The 19163-nt window shown below is 42.0% G+C and overlaps 1 protein-coding gene across 1 annotated transcript in view; it reads right to left on the bottom strand.

Annotated features, from left to right (window-relative positions):
• The window catches only part of CCDC102B (coiled-coil domain containing 102B), a 93034-nt gene that overhangs the window by 53291 nt on the left and 20580 nt on the right, over positions 1-19163 (bottom strand). The window contains exon 4 of the mRNA XM_037037088.1: positions 16171-16281. Within this exon, the coding sequence (XP_036892983.1) occupies positions 16171-16281 (111 nt within the window). The remainder of the gene's footprint in view (positions 1-16170; positions 16282-19163) is intronic.

The raw sequence follows: 19163 nt of genomic DNA, 5'->3' as shown, positions 1-19163 counted from the left end.
AGGCATTGAAAGGGAGAGAGGATGAAAAGAAATGTATTTTCTTGAAAGACTCACAGGAAGAGGGCTGTTGCCCTAAAAAGACAGACCTTCTGGGTGTGACTCAGGTCACACAGCTCCAGGCACAGCTCCGGTAGGATGGCCCTGGTGGCCACAGGGCAGGGTCTCTGCGCCTCACCAAAGTCGAGGTGGGGGGCAGAGCGTAGGTCAGGGGAAGCACGGAGTCCAACGGGAAATGTTTTATGCAGTAACTTGACACTTAAATAATATGGAGGCGATGGTGATTACATGGATGTCGAGCATGGCTGGACGCTATTGAATGACTTGGGAACCACAAAAAAAATGACTGACAGGTTTGGGTCAGCCAGCTCTCTGATCGGGGAGTGCTTTGAGACCAGGCTGGCAGTTGTCCCCACAGGGTTGAAAGAAGCGCCAACCCTTTGGTAGGAGACACGTGTAGTTTTCTCTAGAATTAAAAAGTACCTAAGTTTGTCTCCTCTGTTCTTGTCTCTGCCAGCACCATGATCTAAAGGTCTGCAGAGAAGGTGGTTTACCATCATGGAGTCCTGCAAAACATTACCCACAAGTTCAGGCGTATTGAACAGCAGAGAGGCTAAGCAATGGACACATCCGAGGGATGAACCCAGTTTCCCCCAACACTGGTCACAAGTCAGCAGCGAGGCTGATACAGTCAGAATGCTTGTTAGAGGACACCTGTCCCTCCCAACTTGACAAAACACTCTGGCAGGGACATTCGGCGTCTCTGGGCCACACTGGAAGAAGAAGAGTTGTCTTGAGCTACAGGTGAAGTAAATTGTGACACATAATCACAAAAAAAGTCTCATAATGTTTTAAGTAAATTGACAGTTTTGTGTTGAACTGCATTCATAGCTATCCTGGGCTGCATGTGGCCCGTGAACAGTGGGTTGGACACCCCCACTCTACAGAATGGGACACTGTCCCCAACATGTGGCATACACACTAGACCAGTGGCCGAGGCATGGGGCTAGTCCCAACGTGTCCAGGAACCACAGGATGAAAGTGAGACTGGTTCTTCTCACCATTTTCCCGGTATCTCTCTGTACCTCCCAGTGCTTCAGAGTCGTATTTGCACTCCGCAGGGACAGTGTAAACATCTAGGTAAAACATGCTTTCCCACTGAGGACTATAAATATGACTCTGAGATGTTTCGGTGTTTTTCATTGGTTGGTGAGGTTAAAATTTCGAGGTACTTGACAGATGCATTGTTCTGCGTTTGACGGCAGCAGAGGCTCTGTGCTCAGGAGGTTGGGTTTTCTGTTCTAGAAGAGGAAGGCTATCGTTTGTCAAGTGCAATGCAGCGGGAAGGATCGATTACGCAAATATCTCGGGGAGCCAAAGTCCAGCGTGAACATTTGTCCAAATTCAAAAACAAATGTCAATGCCTATGAATCGATTATGTGAGAATCTTCAGTTCGCCTGACCTTTTTCCTGAAAAATTCTTAGACATTTATGGTGGAGGAAAGAATTTCCCAAAAGATTTGATAAAGGTCAAAGTACAGACTGAAGTATTATTTGAAATTTAGTTTCCAATAATTATTTATGACTAGACTTTAAAATCGCTTACAAGGAAAATTTGAAACGGCTCTCATCTGGAACCAGACAGATTTCCTTGGAGTTTCCTGATATACTCGTGTTGACCTTGGTTCTCCAACTCCCAGCTCCAAGCTCCCCAAAATCAAACAGAGGAGAGAAGGAAGGACCTCCCTCCCTTCTTCTCTCTTCAGGGCACCCAAAACTAAGGAGGCACATCCAAAGGCCATCCTACTAAACTAGGATTAATGTATAGGATGGAGACAAAGATAAACCTTAGTGGAGGCCAAGATTTGACTTGGAAGGAGAGAGAAAGTAGAATGAATGTGGAAATCTTGAAGAGATTTCTTCAAGCCTGGAGGCATGAAGACAAATACCAAACAGTGTTCAGGATGGTGGGATAACCTTAGAAAAGGTGAGTGGCTAGCTTCAGGAAAAGGGCTAGCTTCTGTGAGGAGATCATTAAGGGGAATAGGACCAGATCAGAGACTTGCTTAGAAACGCGTCACTAAGGGATGGCAAGAAAAGACATCAGCTGCTCTGACGCCTCGGGCTTCCCATTTTTATTTCTCTGTCTCCAGGCTGTGAATTGACAGGGTCTGAGTGAAAATAATCATCTTGTTTGTTTACATTCTTTCCCACAAGGCTCAGTTTTAAATTTCCTAGACTGCAGGAATCCGAAACCCACTCCTACGATTCAAGCATTCACCACCTCTTTAAGGACGTTTGATGATTTTTAAACTGTTGGAGTGGCATTCATGGTTAAAACATTCATGCTTACTATATTGAAAAAACGAAATGCTCCTATAATCATGTATTGTATCATTATTTAGCCACACCATGTAGCAAGTTTTGCTCGATGTTTATATTTTTGCTTAGTATTCTGGCATAGTTACGTTTCCAATAATAAGGAAAAATTAAGTTCAAAAGAATAGACAACCAAAAATTGAAATAGTTGACCTTTGATGGTGTAAGGCCACATCCAAAGTAGTCAAGGTGTGAGTTCTGATTCTAACACTGCTTACTCATATGGAAAAAATATATATTATATATATATATATATATATATATATATATGTGTGTGTGTGTGTGTGTGTGTGTGTGTGTGTGTGTGTGTAGTAATTTAGTAATGTTTCCCTTAAAGGGTTCATGTGCTGATTAAGTGAAATCAAATGTGTTAGGGGCTTACAAGTCACGCAGAACCTACAGAGTTTCTGGAAGCATTTGTAACCATTAGCTGTCAATACCTAGAGATCCTCAGTCTGAAAGGAGACGGAGACATGTATTTTGATAGAAATGTGCCCGCCCTACTTGCTAGTAGTTAAGGCAAGGAAGGATGTATACATTAAGTGATTTTTCTTTTTCATTTCTCTTTTGGCTATTTTTTCCTTGATTACCTCCAAATGACATCCTCCACTTTTTGTTAGACACACTCTTGCTGGTTGATAAAATAATTTGGAAGAATATTTGTCTTAATTTATCATTTGTCTTATTTCTTCCTTTAGGGAAGTGATGACTGTTAGAATTAGGAAAACCCTCAAGTCAGAGACTCAGATGTGAACTAAAGAAGATTCTTCTCTAGTCCAAGGTTCTCAAGTCCTCACTAAATATACAGAAAAATAACCTCAGGCTATAAGACTCAGAATTTCAGAACAACGGTTTTGAACTTGAACAGATAGATCTATAGCCACCTGTGACTACCCAAATTAAACACAGATGTGAGAAAAGTTTTAGGCTTTATAAAAGTATACTTTTGATACTTTATAACTTTACAGAAGTTATTTAATTAACAGCATTTCCACTGCTGAAGAAGTTAAAGTACAGAATAATTTCTAATAATATTCAAGGGAAATATCTTACTCTGTTAAAGAAATACCTGAATTCAATGTGAAGTTCAGAGGGCACTAAATGTGTTTAATTAACAACTTCTAAAAGGGTTATTATGAGAACATTTGGCTTATCTTATAATTTAAGTGACCAGGACTAGTTTCTTGATATTGTAGTTTCTTAAAATACTATCATCACGCCCTGGCTGGTGTAGCTCAGGGGATTGAGCGCAGGCCTGCGAACCACACGATCGCAGTTCGATTCCCAGTCAGGGCACATGCCTGGGTTGCAGGCCAGTTCCCAGCAGGGAACTCATGAGAGGCAACCATACATTGATATTTCTCTCCTCTCCTTCCCTTTCCCTCTAAAGATAAATAAATAAAATCTTTAAAAAAATACTATCATCACCATCTGTTTTAGAGGACAATATGAAACTACGATGTTTAGAAATGATCAACTTTAGTCAAATGTAGAACATTCCAAATGAATGTAGACAGTTATGCCCTCTTCCCATTTTTACTTTATTTTTCCTTCAACCTTATAGCAGGTTGCACTAAAAGGCTCTTTCCTGTCTGACGTGTACTTTATCTTTCCCCTCTTCCATTCACTCAACTGTCATTAACAGGACACCTACTAAGGGCCCCGAGCTGCTATTGCCAACCGAGGCTGAGATCCCTCTACCATCTAAACTTATAAGTTTCTTCTTTACCTTTTTTGTCATGTTCATATTAACCTGAGATTTTGGTGGAAGAATAGGAGGGTGATTGCTCATGTTCTCAGGTCTCTGTTCATATATAAACATGTTTTCTCAGGAAAATATTTCGAGGATGATAAAAGAAAAGTTCTAAATCAAATGCCTCTAGTGTAATACAAAATATTTCTCTTGATTGTTAATTTTCATCCCTGTTAAATGCTGCTCTAGTCCAACAGTTTGTCCGAAGCAGTTCTGAATTTGAAGCATTGAGAGTAATAGCCGATAGGACGATGTGGAAATGTACATAGCATATTAACATGAATGTAACAAGTTCCCTGGTTGCCCCATGGAAAGCAGTAACCAGGATCTTGAAGGAGCTGGACAGAACTTAGGGGCCCAAGGCCAGAAGACCCTGATGTACATGTGTGCCCTGAAGAGGACAAGACCTGGAGGGGACCGCCGTGGAGGCTGTGGGTACCCTGAGGACTTCCAGGAAACACTAGGTGCCTTGTGGTCATCCCCCAAATGGTCGGGATTTCTGAAGAGAGGTGGCTGATGCCAAGACAAACTAACATTCAACAGCTTTAATGAATTGTCCCTCCCATCCCACTCATAATACGATGTTCCGTAGACTCTTCTCTGTCCAGTAAAAGGTAGTGAGAAAGTTATGGTTAAAGGAAGAGATATTGGAATGCAACTAAATTGTCAATCTAACTTAGCGAGAAAGCTTTTTGGAAGGCCTGGCCACCAGGAAAAGCTACTACCAATGGGTTAACCTGGAAAAGAAGTTTTAAATACTTTATCCCACCCCAAAATGACAAACTATTTCAGGAAAAAAATCAGTTACTGAAGGCACTGGATGACCCCAGTAAGGATCACAGGCTTTCGTTCATTACTCAACTTTATATTGATCCATTTTCTGTGAAAGCAGGACGAGCGGCAGGTTTAGTCTTGGATAATTGGACTGTTTAGATCTGTATTTGTCTAAATGACCAGAATACATATCCATGTGTGACAGTTCGATTTTCACTTTCCCCAGAATATTATTTTTCTCTTGTGGTTCAGTCATATCAAATATCTTTCAATCGATTCTTTTTCTTGAGTTTTGTCCATATGTCTCAGAATGTTCCAGAATGCTTCAATTTATTCTGTCTTATAACAAGGCGGAATCACTAACACGCTTCTAAATTAACCTGCTTGCAACCATCAATACTTAAAATTATATGACCTTTCTGATACATTCACAGTAATCTCACAATCTAACTCTCTCTCCTAGAACATGTAAAGTCAATAAGAAGTATGAGATACATGAAATTTTAATCACTTCCGATCAACAACTATTGTGTCAACCTTAGAACATTAAATTATGATGACACTGGATTTCTAATTATACAAACCCCTTCTTGTCAAAGATGACACTATATAGCTATGGCAGAAAATAAAATCTCGGGAATCTCTTCATCTAAAATTTCCAGCTCGGTTAACTCCCCCAGCCCTGTGCCCTTAATTATTCTAGGTAGCTCCCATACAGTCGTAAGCACGCACTTAAATGTGTGTTTTTTGATGAATCCTACCTACCTCACTAAAGGCAATTCTCTGAGGGGAGGTCCATTTCTATCAATACATCGCACACCATTGCGAATTGCTAGATCCTAACACAAAAAGGACTGTGTAAATATTTGCATAATTAAAGATTGCATATACAATTTAAGAAAACACCCGGAAAATAATTTTCTTTTTAACACAGAACAAGACAGTTTTTCTGCCCTCTCTATTTCCCCCATCCTACCTAACAAGTCTGAGAAGGAACCGCTCTCTCTCAGTGGATGTTGTTCTAGCGAACACAGCACTCCCACAAACCAGCATCATTCTGGTGTCTGCAGATGCACGGCGGAGAAAGGAGGAATTTTTTCTTCACTGTCAATATCCCTTTCTTTTAAAACAACTTTTTACACATATTCCCCTATCAACAGGATGCTCTGAATGTCTTGCAGACCAGACCACCCTTCTATTTACGTTTACTCCTGCTAATGCTTCAGGCTCCACTGTCATACCAGCCACTGTCCTTCACATTCAGTTCTTACCCACCTTCGTTCTTTGGCTGCCTGGCTGCTCTTCCCCTGTGCCATGTGCTTGCATAGCTCCTGACCTCACCTGCCAAAGCGCCTATCACACTGGTGTAACTGTCTGGGTTTGGGTGTTTTCTGCGGCGGCCATCACCGTGCATCACCCTATTGAATTCCCGCTGCTTCTTCCCAGTGGCAAGCGCCCGGGAGCCTTAATAAACGTTTGCTGAACAAATGATTGACTGAGATAATGAAGGAATGAGCACCTGGACATTTAATTTTGTTTTCTTGCTTTGCCAAGAGAGTTCAGTTGGTGAAGAGATGTTCCCTCTTTTTTTTTTAGATTTTATTTATTTATTTTTAGAGAGGGGAAGGGAGGGAGAAAGAGAGAGCAACAAATATCATTGTGTGGTTGCCTCTCACACAGCCCCCACTGGGGACCTGGCCTGCGACCTAGGCATGTGCCCTGACTGGGAATCGAACCAGCAACCCTTTGGTTTGCAGCCTGAGCTCAACCCACTGAGCTATGCCAGCCAGGGCCCCTCTTTAAACCCCAATCAATAATACAATTTTGAGGTGTGAAAAAAATCTGTAAAAAAGTTGCTGTTGTATCTTGCATAAATCAAATAAAGAGGGCTGCTTACATAAATACTAGTTAAATTTAACATTTTACCCACTGATGCTATTTTTTCTCTTTTATGAAGAAGCATTTTAACGCTGAATAAATAAATGTAGACAGTCCAAAAGGGAAAAACAAACAAACAAAAATATATTTGATCTCTTCCATTTATATCATGTCGTATGCTGTTAGGATAAGGGGAAAAAACAAATCACTTTAAGAGTGTTTCCCTGTACTATGTAGAGAATTGCAGCCCTAACAAAGTGTGGGAGGTAATGAGTGTCCAAGAGGCAACACTGAGATGGAGCCAGAAGAGCCCATGGTGGAACACTCACTGACATTGGGGCGGCAGTCGGCGAAAGGAGGGACGAGAGTGCACGTTCTTGCTCTTTCCAGCTCAAGACTTCCCTGGCCTTTGTCCATAAACTCAGCAGAGTTTTGCCTCCGCATGCACGCCTGTGGAGATGTATGCAAGATTCGAGGTGAATCGGGAATGGGAAAGGATAATCGACTTCCTTTGGAAGATCTTACGGTCTAATTTTGGAGTCAGATCATTCACCTTGAAAGATGCATTCCCTCATGCTCATTTTGGCAGCAAATACAGTAAAATTGGAACAATACAGAGAACAGTCTCATGGCTCCTGTGCAAGGAAAGATGCACACCCCCATCAGACATTGGTTAGAAACCTACTCGGTGCCAGTATCTGCAGTTGGTGCTCTTGCTATGAGACAGTAGCTTCAAACTCAGGAGACCTTACAGCTGCAGAGAGAACACGGAGAAGTATTCTGAAGGCTTTATGGGATGTAACAGAATCACCATCAATGTCACCAACCTCTAGGACTCTGGCTGGTCAGTCCAGTATAGGGATGCTAATGAAATTTGAATGGTGAGGGAGAAACTGATCATACTGTAATTGAAACTCGGTGTACTAATTGAGTGCCCGCAACATGTAATGCACAATTATTAGAACTGCATAGACACAAAGGAATTAATCATTTAGATAAGCTGTTACTCAAACACTATTTTGCAGATAAACAAACAGATTCAGAAAACCTATGTAAGTGCTTGCTGGAGAGAGCGAGATAGTGTGGGGGAAGAACGTGGATCTGGGTCTCTTGGATCCCAAAATAGAAATAAAATGAGGGATGCATATTTTCAGAGGAGTATGTGGAAAAGGTGGAAATTATCATAGATATTGAAAAAGTTGGACTTTTTCAATGGAGGTTTTTTTTTTTTTTGAGATAACTGTTGAGTCTTAGGCAGTTGCAAGAAATACTGCAGGTAAACCCCGTGTACCCTCTGCCCCGCCTTCCCCAATGCTAACATACCATAACTAGACATCAGAAATGGTCAAAATGCAGACTGTGCCCATTGTGACGAGGAGCCGTCACATGGCCATTTCGTAGCCACAGCCACACGCCGCCACACCCCGCCCATCACTCCCCAATCCCTGGCAGCCACTAGCCTGTTCTCCATTTCCAAAACATGGTCATGTCAATAATGTTATAGAAATGGACTCGTGGACTGAGTAGTTGTTAGGATTGCCATTTTCCACTCAACGGCATTCGCTGCTGCTGTTTGGAAAGCTGCCGAAGTCTTTCCAGAGTGATTCCGTTACTTCTGGTCCCCCCAGCAACAGGTGATTGATCCGGGAGCTCTGCACCCACACCCCGGTGGCCGTCATCACTGTTGCCTAGTTAGCCTTTCTGTTAGGTGCGCGGCTCTGGCCCCCTGTGTTTTGATTTGGGTTTCCCCGATGGCTAACATGTTGAACATCTTTTCCTGTGCTTACTTGCTGGAGACAAATCACCCTAGCTTCCCTTCCTCTGAGAATGCCCGGAAGGACAGAGCATTTTGAGTCGACAGTCCTTTCATAATTCGGGCACTCTGGGTGGCGCTTCTTTCGGGCCGCCCTCGCTTCTGATGCGAGAGTCGCTGTCATCTGGACTTTTGTGGCTTCCCCCAGTCGGGTGTAAATTCCCCCTGGGTGCTATCAAGATCATTCTCTTAATTTCCCATAAGGTTGATGGATGGATCATGATGTAAATATTCTGACTTTCCATTTACTAAGCTTCCTGACCGTAGATCTGGCCCTCTTCCTGAACTTGGGAAAGGTTCACCCATTTTTTTCCCTTAGAGTAGGAATCTGCCTGTGCTCTTTCACCTTTCCTGTGGGCTGGCCTCCGTTAACACGAATGTTTGCTCTCTAGTTACCACGCCGCAGGCCCCTACTCCAAGCCCACTGGGAAGGGCACTACTTTTCCTGTCGCTCAGATTGAATAACCTCTGTTCTTCTGTCACAGTTCATGATTCCTTCATCTGGCTCTTCCATTCTTTTTTTTTTTCTTTAATTGAATTGTTGTGTTTTTCTGTTCTAACTCTTCCAATCATTTCCTCCTTGTATTCTGTATTTCCCCACTGAGAATTTTGACTGTTTTTAAGGTCTTTATTGTATTTTATTTATTTTTAGAAAGAGGGGAAGTGAGGGAGAAAGAGAGGGAGAGAAACATCAACATATGGTTGCCTCTCATTTGGCCCTCGTGAGGGACCTAGCCTGCAACCCAGGGAATCGAACTGGCAACCCTTTGGTTTGCAGCCCGCGCTCAATCCACTGAGCTACACCAGCCAGGGCTTAGAATTTCAGCTTTTTAAAATTTCTTTCAAGCTTATTCATGATTACTCCTTAAAGCATTTTTATGATGGCCAATTTCAAATCCTTGCCCGGTAACTGAGACATCAGTCTCATTTTGGTTGTTGACATCTGCGGCCTGTCCTCTTTTGTCCACTTTTCAGATATTTGGGTCTTGATGCGATGAGTCATAGCTGCATCCCAGATATCAGGGGTATGTGTGGCATGAGACTCGGGGTCTTGTCTAAACATCTGTGTTCGATGGGTCCCTCTGACCCTGCTCTGGGAAGTGAAGGGGAAGTCACACGCCTGGACGTGCAGGAGTCGGGCTTCTCCTCTAGACGCCCATGGACACCCAACTGAGGTGCTTCTCGTTCCTGCTGGGGAAAGACGGGGGTTCCTACCGTGAACTAGACCTGCTTTGCTAGTACAGAGTGGAGGTGGCAGGAAGGACTGGCTGCCTACTGACTGCTCTCCACTGCCCCCACCGGGGTCAGAGGGCTTTATCCCTAGCAGATATGAATGTCTTGGCTCCCACTCTGCCTTCTCAGCCAGCCACCGCTTCAGCAGTGAGATGGGTCATGTCCTCTGCAGTCTGGCAAGGGAGGAAGCCAGTGTCTCCACTCAGCTCCATGAACGGAGGTCTGAGGGATGGGGCCATTTTACTCTGTCAGGCTGACTCAGAGCTGTTACTGTCTAAATGTCTAAATGTCTTCTGTGTTGCTAAGCTGACCGTTCCCTGATCCTTCAGTAGAGCAAGCAGACTTCAGTCAGGTCGTTTTGCTTTGGTTTTCCTCTGTCCTTCTCGCAGTCTACGGGTCGCTGGCCTCAGCTCCAGCTCTGGGATGCATGCGGCCAAGAGAAAACCTGCGAACTCATCGCCGAGTCCTTTCTGGGGCCCCAGTTACCTCGGGGGCACGCCTCTTCTCTTCAGCTGGGAACATCTTTTTGTGTTCATGTTGCATGCAGTGTTGAGAGTTTTTCTTAATCATTTCTCTTTTTTAAGATTTTATTCATTTATCTTTAGAGGGGAAGGGAAGGAGAGAGGGAGAGAAATATCAATGTATGGTTGCCTCTGGTGTGTCCCCCGCCAGAGGGGACTAGCCTGCAACCCAGGCATGTGCCCTGACTGAGAATCGAACCGCGATCGTGTGGTTCGCAGGCCCACGCTCAATCCACTGAGCTACACCAGCCAGGCGTTGAGAGTTTTAAGTTGCACTTATGGGCTGAGTTGGGAAAACCATGTCTGCTCCACCTTGTCAAAATGTAGCAGGCAAAGGATGCAAGTAAGAGAAAAGAACACACCACACATACAAAGTAATGAAATAAAAAAAACAAAATTTCAAAAATTCGAGGCTAAAACGCTTGTGATATATATTTTTGGAATAATACCAGATAAAATGGTTTCCCTTGGAAAATGTTTATTCCAAAAATTTTGGCCTAATGAAGGTCAAAGGCATATTTCCTGAGCGTGGGTTTGCTTTCACACAGCACCCAGACTGTAGTAGAAATGATGCCGGTTTTAGAATGATTTCCTGATGTCCATGCTAAATAAACGTCTCATTTCCAGTTCAAGGGACCTGAATCTTCACCATGGAGAAAGATCAAATGTCTCCATTATGTATATGCATATATTGAGACATATTCACTTATCAAAAAGTGTCTTTGTGCTCAGAGAATTCACCTCATTACACATTAATCAGAAGAGTCAATTATTGAAACACTCTGAGTCCTTTTTGTCAGGGCTGAACTTCACATTTCTTTGACCAATCTGATTTCCAAAATGGAAACATCCTCATCAAACTACTTCTGGAAGAGATGGCCCAGATCAGCAAACACGCAGAACACACTGAGCCAAAGAAAATGATACCATTACGGAACTGGTGGGTGTCAGCAGCAAACGGTTTTAAAAAGCCGTCCACCTTCCATGGGGATCATCAGCGGTTAAAGGACTGCGATGTCTGATAGTCAGATACGGCTTCTTTCTCAATTCAGACACTGCTCTTCGACAATCCATGTTCCTGGAGTCTGGTCTGCAGGGGACCTGCACCTCGATGACAGGACAGGTCAACGATGTCGCATGCTGGCTGGGGTGATGTTTGGTCTCTGGATTTAAAACTCATTAGTGCAATGGCCTTTGGTAAACTGCCCCGTCTGCTATACACCCTGAGCCTCAGAAATTGAAACTAAATAGGAACACAGGTAGAAAAATTATTTCAATAACATTTGAGGTTACATTGTAACCTTGAGCAAGGTGATTTCTTAGTCTAAGTTTCCTTTAAAGGTGGAGAAGATACATAGATACAGGAGTGTCAAAATACTAAATGAGAACTAATATTTCAATGGCCCAGTACTGCATATACAAGTTTTCAGTGAATGGTAGCTAATATGAAAAATATGATATCAACAAAAATGGGCAAACTAGAAACTTTATCAGTTTACATCAAGAAAATGTATGTATTTAAAATGCCATTTTCTTACCTATCAGCGGGGCAGATATTAAAAATGATATCTACTGTTGCCTATTGAATAATAAAATGTTTATATACCACAGGCAATTAAAACTTTAAATTGATCCAATTTTTCTAATGGATCATTTGGCAATGTGTATAAAAATTTTAAAAATGGAAATTTTCTTGACCAAGCCATACCATATCTAGGAATTTACTCTAAGCAATTTTTAAATGTCCAAAGATTTATGTTCATATACATACTTACCACAATACTGGTTAGCTACCTAAAAATAAAAATTAAGAGATTTTTAAAAATAGGCTATACTTTTCATTAAACTATGGTACAAATATGATATATAGAATACCTGAACTGTTACCTAACACCCAAAACTGTTAGAACTAAATGAATTCAGTAATGTTGCAAAATACAAAATCAATACATAAAAATCTGTTGTGTTTCTGGGCACCAATAACGAACTACCAGAAAGAGAAATGAAGAAAACAATCCCAAGTACAGTGGCATCAAAAAGGATAAAATACCTAAGAATAAATGTAACCAAGGAGATGAAAACCTCTATAGTGAAAACCACAAGACATCAAAGAAGCAGAACAAGACACACATATTCCATGCTCATGAATTGGAAGGGTTAATATTATTAAAATGTCCCTAGTACCCAAAAGAATCTACAGATTTGATATAATCCCTTTCAAAATTGTAATGTTCTTTTTTTATAGAAATAGAACAAACATTCCTGAAATGTGCATGTAACCACATAAAAAACCCCAAATGGCCAAAGTAATCTTAAGAAGAACAAAGTTGGAGGTATCATGTTCCCTAATTTCAAACTATACTCCAAGGCTATAGTAACCAAAACAGTATGGCATTGTAATAAAAACAGACACATAAATCAGTGTAACAGAATAGAGAGCTCAGAAATAAACCCACAACTATGTGGCCAGTTAGTTTATGACAAAGGAGCCAAAAATATACAAAGGAGAAAGGACAGTCTCTTCACCAAACAGTGTGGGGGAAACTAGACCACTATCTTCACCATACCCCCAAATTACCTCACAATAGATTAAAGATTTGCATGTAAAACCTAAAACCATAAAACACGTAGGAAAAAAACATAGGTGGTAAGCTCTTCGATAGAGGCGTTAGCAATGAATTTTTGAATCTGAAACCAAAAGTGAAAGCAAAAATAAACAAGCAGGACTAAACCTAATCAAAAAGACTCAACACAGCAAAGGAAGGCACTAACATCATGAAAAGGCAACCTGCTGAATGGGAGGAAATAATCGCCTGCCATGTATCTCGTAAGGAGTTAACACTCAAAACACGTAAAGAACACATAGAATTCAATAGCGAAACAAACGATCTGATTTTAAAATGGGCAGGTCAGGGTAGAGATTTTCCAAAGAGGACATACAGATGGCCGACAGTTACATGGGAAGATGCTCAGCGCCACTAATCTTCACGGAGTGCAAACAGTAAGATGTCACCTGACACTCGTTCGAATGCCTGCCACCAAAACGAGAGCAAACAGGTGTCAGAGAGGGTGTGGAGGTGTGGGGACCCTCGTGCACTGTTGGGGGGACTCAAATTGGTGCAGCTACCAGGGACAACAGCGTGGAGGGGCCTCAAAAAGTTACACGTAGAGCTACCATATGATCTGGCAACTCCGTTTCTGGGTACTTAGCTGCAGAAAACAAAAACACGAACTCAAACACATATACATACCCCCATATTCACTGCAGCACTATTTCAAAAAGCCAAGACATACAAACCACCTGAATTTTCATGGATGAATAGATGGGTAAAAAATCAAAATGTATATTTTTATGTATAATGGAATATGATTCAGCCGTGTGACAACACGGGTTTGAAGGGAGAGGTGTGCAATGGGAAACAACCTGAACAGAGAAGGCAAACACGCCATGACGCTCTTATATGTGGAATTTAAAGAAGAGAGCTCATGGCTAGGGGGCTGGGTGGATGGTGGGCAAGATGGGTAAAGAGGGTAAAAAACTGTAAAAAATGCTGTGATTTTGCCCTGGCTGGTGTAGCTCAGTGGATTGAGCACAGGCCTGTGAACCAGAGGATCACAGTTCGATTCCCAGTCAGGGCACATGCCTGGGTTGCAGGCCAGTTCCCAGCAGGTGACACACGATACATTGTGTGTCCCTGGCAGAGGCAACCATACATTGATATTTCTCTCCTTCTCTCCTTCCCTTCCCCTCTAAAGATAAATAAATAAAATCTTTAAAAAACAAAAAAACGAAAAAAAAACCGCTGTGATTTTAATGCCTAAACATAGTTAGAGTAAAAAAAATAAAAACAATGCCAACAAAATTATTTTCTATCTGCTGTGCTTTCAAGGGAAGGCGGCAGCTTCTGTCCTAATCTAAAATTTAAATGCACACATATGTACTCATATGTGCAACACACAGACACACACATGTTCATTGCTTCTGTGAGAATCCATCCCACTATTTCCTTTCTTTTGAGCAAAGCCTTCTGTCTGCAATTTCATTCAGTTGGGTATACCGTTTAGGTGCTCCTAGTAAAGACATAACCAATGCATGCCTACCTTTGCTTTCAACTTCCAGTGCTTCGTTAAGAATTTTAAAATAGAAAACTCTCAATCATGGTACTTAAGTATCTCGAGGGAGATCGCTGTTAGGTGGGAAGACTGTTCGTATCCTAATTTAAGGTGTTCCTTAAGGAACACCTTAAATTAGGATACAAAGTTGAGTTCTACAGATATGAAGTAGCTTAGGCAAGGCCACATAACTGATCAATGAGCCTCAGAACTTTTTATTAAATCAAACTTAGTACATTGCACATCAGAGGTCCTATATTGCTGAGGCTCCCAGTGTTTCCTGAGAATGATAGCAGAAGACAAGGCCCTCGGCTTTCAAGGGGAGTTACAATAAACAGACTCATCTGCCCCCCTCTGTTCCTGTCTCGGGCAGCTCAGTAGGTTTTTATGCCCTGTGTTCTGTAATGTGTAATCAAAGATGCTCCCCAAATCTCAGCCCCAAAGAAAAGAGGCCCCTATTGACATGGTTTCATTCTGTTTAGGCAACAAAAGATATAGAAGCCATCATCATTTTCTCTTTGATGTAGCAGCTGGGAAGCGTTGTTTGTGGTGGTAGTTCCATCTTCCTCGTTCTGCATCTCTCTCTGTGCCCGCCCTCCCCCCAGGACCCTTACGTGACCCTCAGAGAGGTGGCCAGGGCAAGCATCGATGCGCTCCGGGGCCTCCAGGGCAGGGAGAGCCCATTCTCAGGAACTGCCTTACTGATTCCCACCAGTAAAGCACCCTCGGCCAGCTGTTCCTTGCAATATGTGATGTTTTATAAAATCCTGGGCGAGAACTATGAATATTCTCCTTTCTGATGTTCCAATCTGTACACTGAGACTCCGAGAGGCTGAGGGAGTCGACCTGCATGAAGCCATCAGCAGCCATGGAACTGCTTTGGCCCCACAGTCCGGGCATTGTCCACGGAGCTGCGTTCATCCGAAAGAAAACCCACCACACAGTGACCCAGGCTTCACGGACTGGTGTATGGTGAGGCCATCACTACCCACCACTTCCCTGGCAGCCCATACGTTCGCTAACTCAGTTCCATTTGCTGAAATGTCCCTACACATCTGCACCCCAGGCGTCTCCCAGAATTACCGGTACCAGATAAATGCTTTATGGTGTCCCACTCTGAAAGCACTAACGCAATTTTGTAAGAGGTGCCGACAATTCAATCTCCCTTGTAACTCTAAGGACGATAATTCCTTCTTTATCAACACGGCGGAGAACCAGGAGTTTACCATCTGTGAACATGAATGTGTTGGTGGTAGGAATGGAACGTGGACGTTTGTCCGGTTTTACACGTTATACCTGAGACATGAGTGGGACACGACAGACGGGAGGACCCCCCCACTGCTGCTGGCCGCCAACGGCACTGGCGGTTCCACCAGAAACTACGTGCGGCACATCGTTGTGTTGTCAGACCCGACAGATCTGGCAGCTCATTGAACTTGAGTAATAATAGCGTTCACTCACAGTGAGACTTGTATTGGCTACCGGGGGGTGTTCTGTAGCCCAATATTTTGTCTTTAAAATATTCAGACAATTCAGATCTGAGGAGGGGCCAGCATCGTCCCACTGCATTTTCAATCATTCTTTTCTCTGATTCTCCCCGGCATTCCTCCTCCCAAGCACGGGTGCCTCCGCTGTCCTCCTTAGGAAGGCATAGCACTTAGTGAAGTTCAGGTGTGTGTTAGTGCCACAGCCCTCAGCCGGCATCTTACCTCGGCTCGGGACTCATAGATGGCTCTGCCCTCCTGAGCTTTTGCCCTTCCCTTCACCTCCTCTGATGGTTCCGCCAGTTCGTTTCCAGGTGGACCATGAAGAGCGCTGAGCTAAAAAAGAAAAGGTTGAAACGATAATCACGTGGTGCTACGAAGACGATTTCCAGGATAAGCCATGCTAGTCTTCCATTTTGCTCTTAGTTTTAGTTTTAGTCTTTTTTTTTTTTTTAGGTGGATTCTGGCAGGGTTTGTGGTTGCTCATGTAATTGTTGTGCCTAAATCATTAATTTTTTTACTTGTAGTTGGAAACTCCTAAGCCTTTAGAAAACAAATCAGCCAATCCCCATCATCCAAATTCATCAAGTGAAAATTGGGCAAAACCCAGTTACCTTCACACACTCTTGATACTGACAATTACATTCTAAATTAAGGCAGTTCATCCTGACCTTTGTGTCTTCAATAGTAGACCTACACTGCTCTGTGTAGTCCTGCTTATGTCTATTTTCCGTGCAGTAGAGAGACTATAGAGATTGTAACAGAGACCAACGTGGGCAATGAAGAAATGCATCTCCATTGTGCTGGAGGTAACCAAATACAGGAGGACATCTGTAAAAGAGGCCAATACATCCCCATCAGAAACTGCTGCAGAAAAACAGGGTAAGCAAGTGGTGGTCCCTCCAGGCAGGGGAAGAGTATATATTCAGCACTAAAAAGAAACGAGCTATCAAGCCATGAAAAATCATAGCAGACATTTTAATGCTTATCATTAAGTCAAAGAAGCCAATCTGTAAAGGTTACAGATGTCCTGGGAGATTCTAACAATAGGGCATTCTGGAAAAGGCAAAACTGTGGAGACAGTAAAAAGATCAGTGGTTTTTGGGGGCCGGGGAAGAGGAGACAGACAGGCTGACCACAGAGGAGGGCTAGGGCAATGAAACCGCCATGCGTGGTGTGGTAGCGGCAGGTCCACGTTACTCTTCGTGTGTCTAAACCCGCAGAATGTGCAAGGCCAGAACTCAAGGTCAAGTAGGACTTTGGGTGGTAAGTGATGTCTATGTAGTTCGACAGTTGTGACAAATGTGCCCCTGTACAGGAGGACCTGGGTTACGGGGTGGCGGTGCATGCGTGAGGGCCACACCTTCTATTCAGTGTTATTAAGTGAATGCAAAACCACTCTAAAACACCAGGTCTATAAAGATAAAGGTGAGAGAAATCCTATACATGCAAATTTTCATTTGGTCCCCATAGCTGTCATAATAATCAAGAGTTTTCAGCAGAACCATGAAATCTGATAAATATGTAAATAAGTAAGTACATACACACATGCTATTGTGTTTAAACTTCCAGGCACCCCTGAAATGTAGGCAAATGTTTTCAGAATTCATATTATATAATTTGTACATAATCATACACTGAATGAGCGTATAACATCTAACATTACGCCACCTATTTAGTATCTAAAAAACATGTTACTCATTACATTATTGTTTGTAGAAATAATAAGCATGTACTTAATGAACAAATACTCTCTGCACATTCCCTTTGGACAGCTCGTGTGTACACGTACTTTCACATACTAATCAGAATGTGGAGCCATTCCAAGGGGCTCATTCCACGCTGCAGTTCTCCCCTGAACTCTGGACCATGTTCCGACTCCCTCCTCCTCATCTCTGTAGGCATCCAAATGTTACCACATTGGAAAGTAAAGTAAGAACTTCTCTACCAGCCTTTGCCATCTCAGTGAATACCAGCTCCATCCTTATGTTTAATCAGGCCCAAAATATTGCATTTGTTCTTACTCTGTTCTTTCTCTGACATGCTTTATTTCCATACCTCCAAGAATTTTAGCCAAAATTCTTAAAGTAAACTTTATCTAATTCCTTCCCTTAATCTTAAAGAATGGTAGTAGACACTAAAGAATGCTTAACTAAAATCAATGCAAATTTGGGTGCAGCCTTTAAAAAATAAGAACACTAAATAACTGATCTTAATGATCTTTAAACTCTTCTGCTCTCCTGCTGATATATTCTTTACATTTTTAAAGATCCTCTTATGATAGTATATTTAGAAGCAAAAGGAAAATTTCTGGTGAATTTTAAATATTAATAGTTTAAAAGAAATGGGTGTATTACACTTTACTATAGGCAATATTAAAAAAATATAGAAATGTCAAACGCACCATTATCTATACAAAAATGTATATTGTTAACTTTATTACTTGAGTTTTTACTTCTATTCTGCCTCCTCCAGATCTTCATACTGTATCGTACTTTTATACTAGAAAAAAATCTTACTCTTTAATATGCAATTAAAATATGTATATATATATATTGTGATTGCAAGGCTTCAAATACTAAGAAAGGTTCCCTTCATGCTGAAGTGTCTTGCCTTTTGTAGGTACATGCTTCCTTAAACTTGATACAGGAGGGCACACCTTGTGATAAGTAATTACTAAATATAAACAGTCATTTGCTGGAAATGCATCTCTTAATGAGATAGATAGATACAATTTTTTCAATTAGTTTGTGTATCCATGGGTAAAATTACTTATTGATAGAATGAAGTAAGAACTATCTTTAGTTGTATTTATTCATTTTCAAATGTAGGTGCTGAAAAGTTGATCACATGTTGATAAAGGTGGAAGATGTGTATGGTAGAGCCAACATTTGTGTTGTTTTTAAATATCTCTCTAAATATATGGCAAAGCTCAATTGTGACCGTATATCAAAATTTTTATTCTCTATAAACGGACTAATTCATGAGGTTCCATTCCAGTATATTTATGCAAAAAAAAAAGTTGAAACCACCTGAAATGCCAAAGGCCTTGTGACTCATTGATTAGTTGGTTTCTCAACACCAATATTTCAGAATATCTCTTCGTGTGGTGCTCCTAAGTTTCCCCCAGTCTTGCAAATGTTCTAAAATAGCACTGAGGGAGGGAGAGAAGTATGCCTTTCATTTGAGAAGTGGGTGGCAGGTAACGTGGGAAGAGA

Source organism: Sturnira hondurensis, unplaced genomic scaffold (genome assembly GCF_014824575.4).
Source record: "Sturnira hondurensis isolate 20B ecotype Veracruz unplaced genomic scaffold, ASM1482457v3 Scaffold0001872, whole genome shotgun sequence".
NCBI classification, from domain to species: domain Eukaryota; kingdom Metazoa; phylum Chordata; class Mammalia; order Chiroptera; family Phyllostomidae; genus Sturnira; species Sturnira hondurensis.
This window is presented reverse-complemented; position numbering and strand designations above follow the sequence as displayed.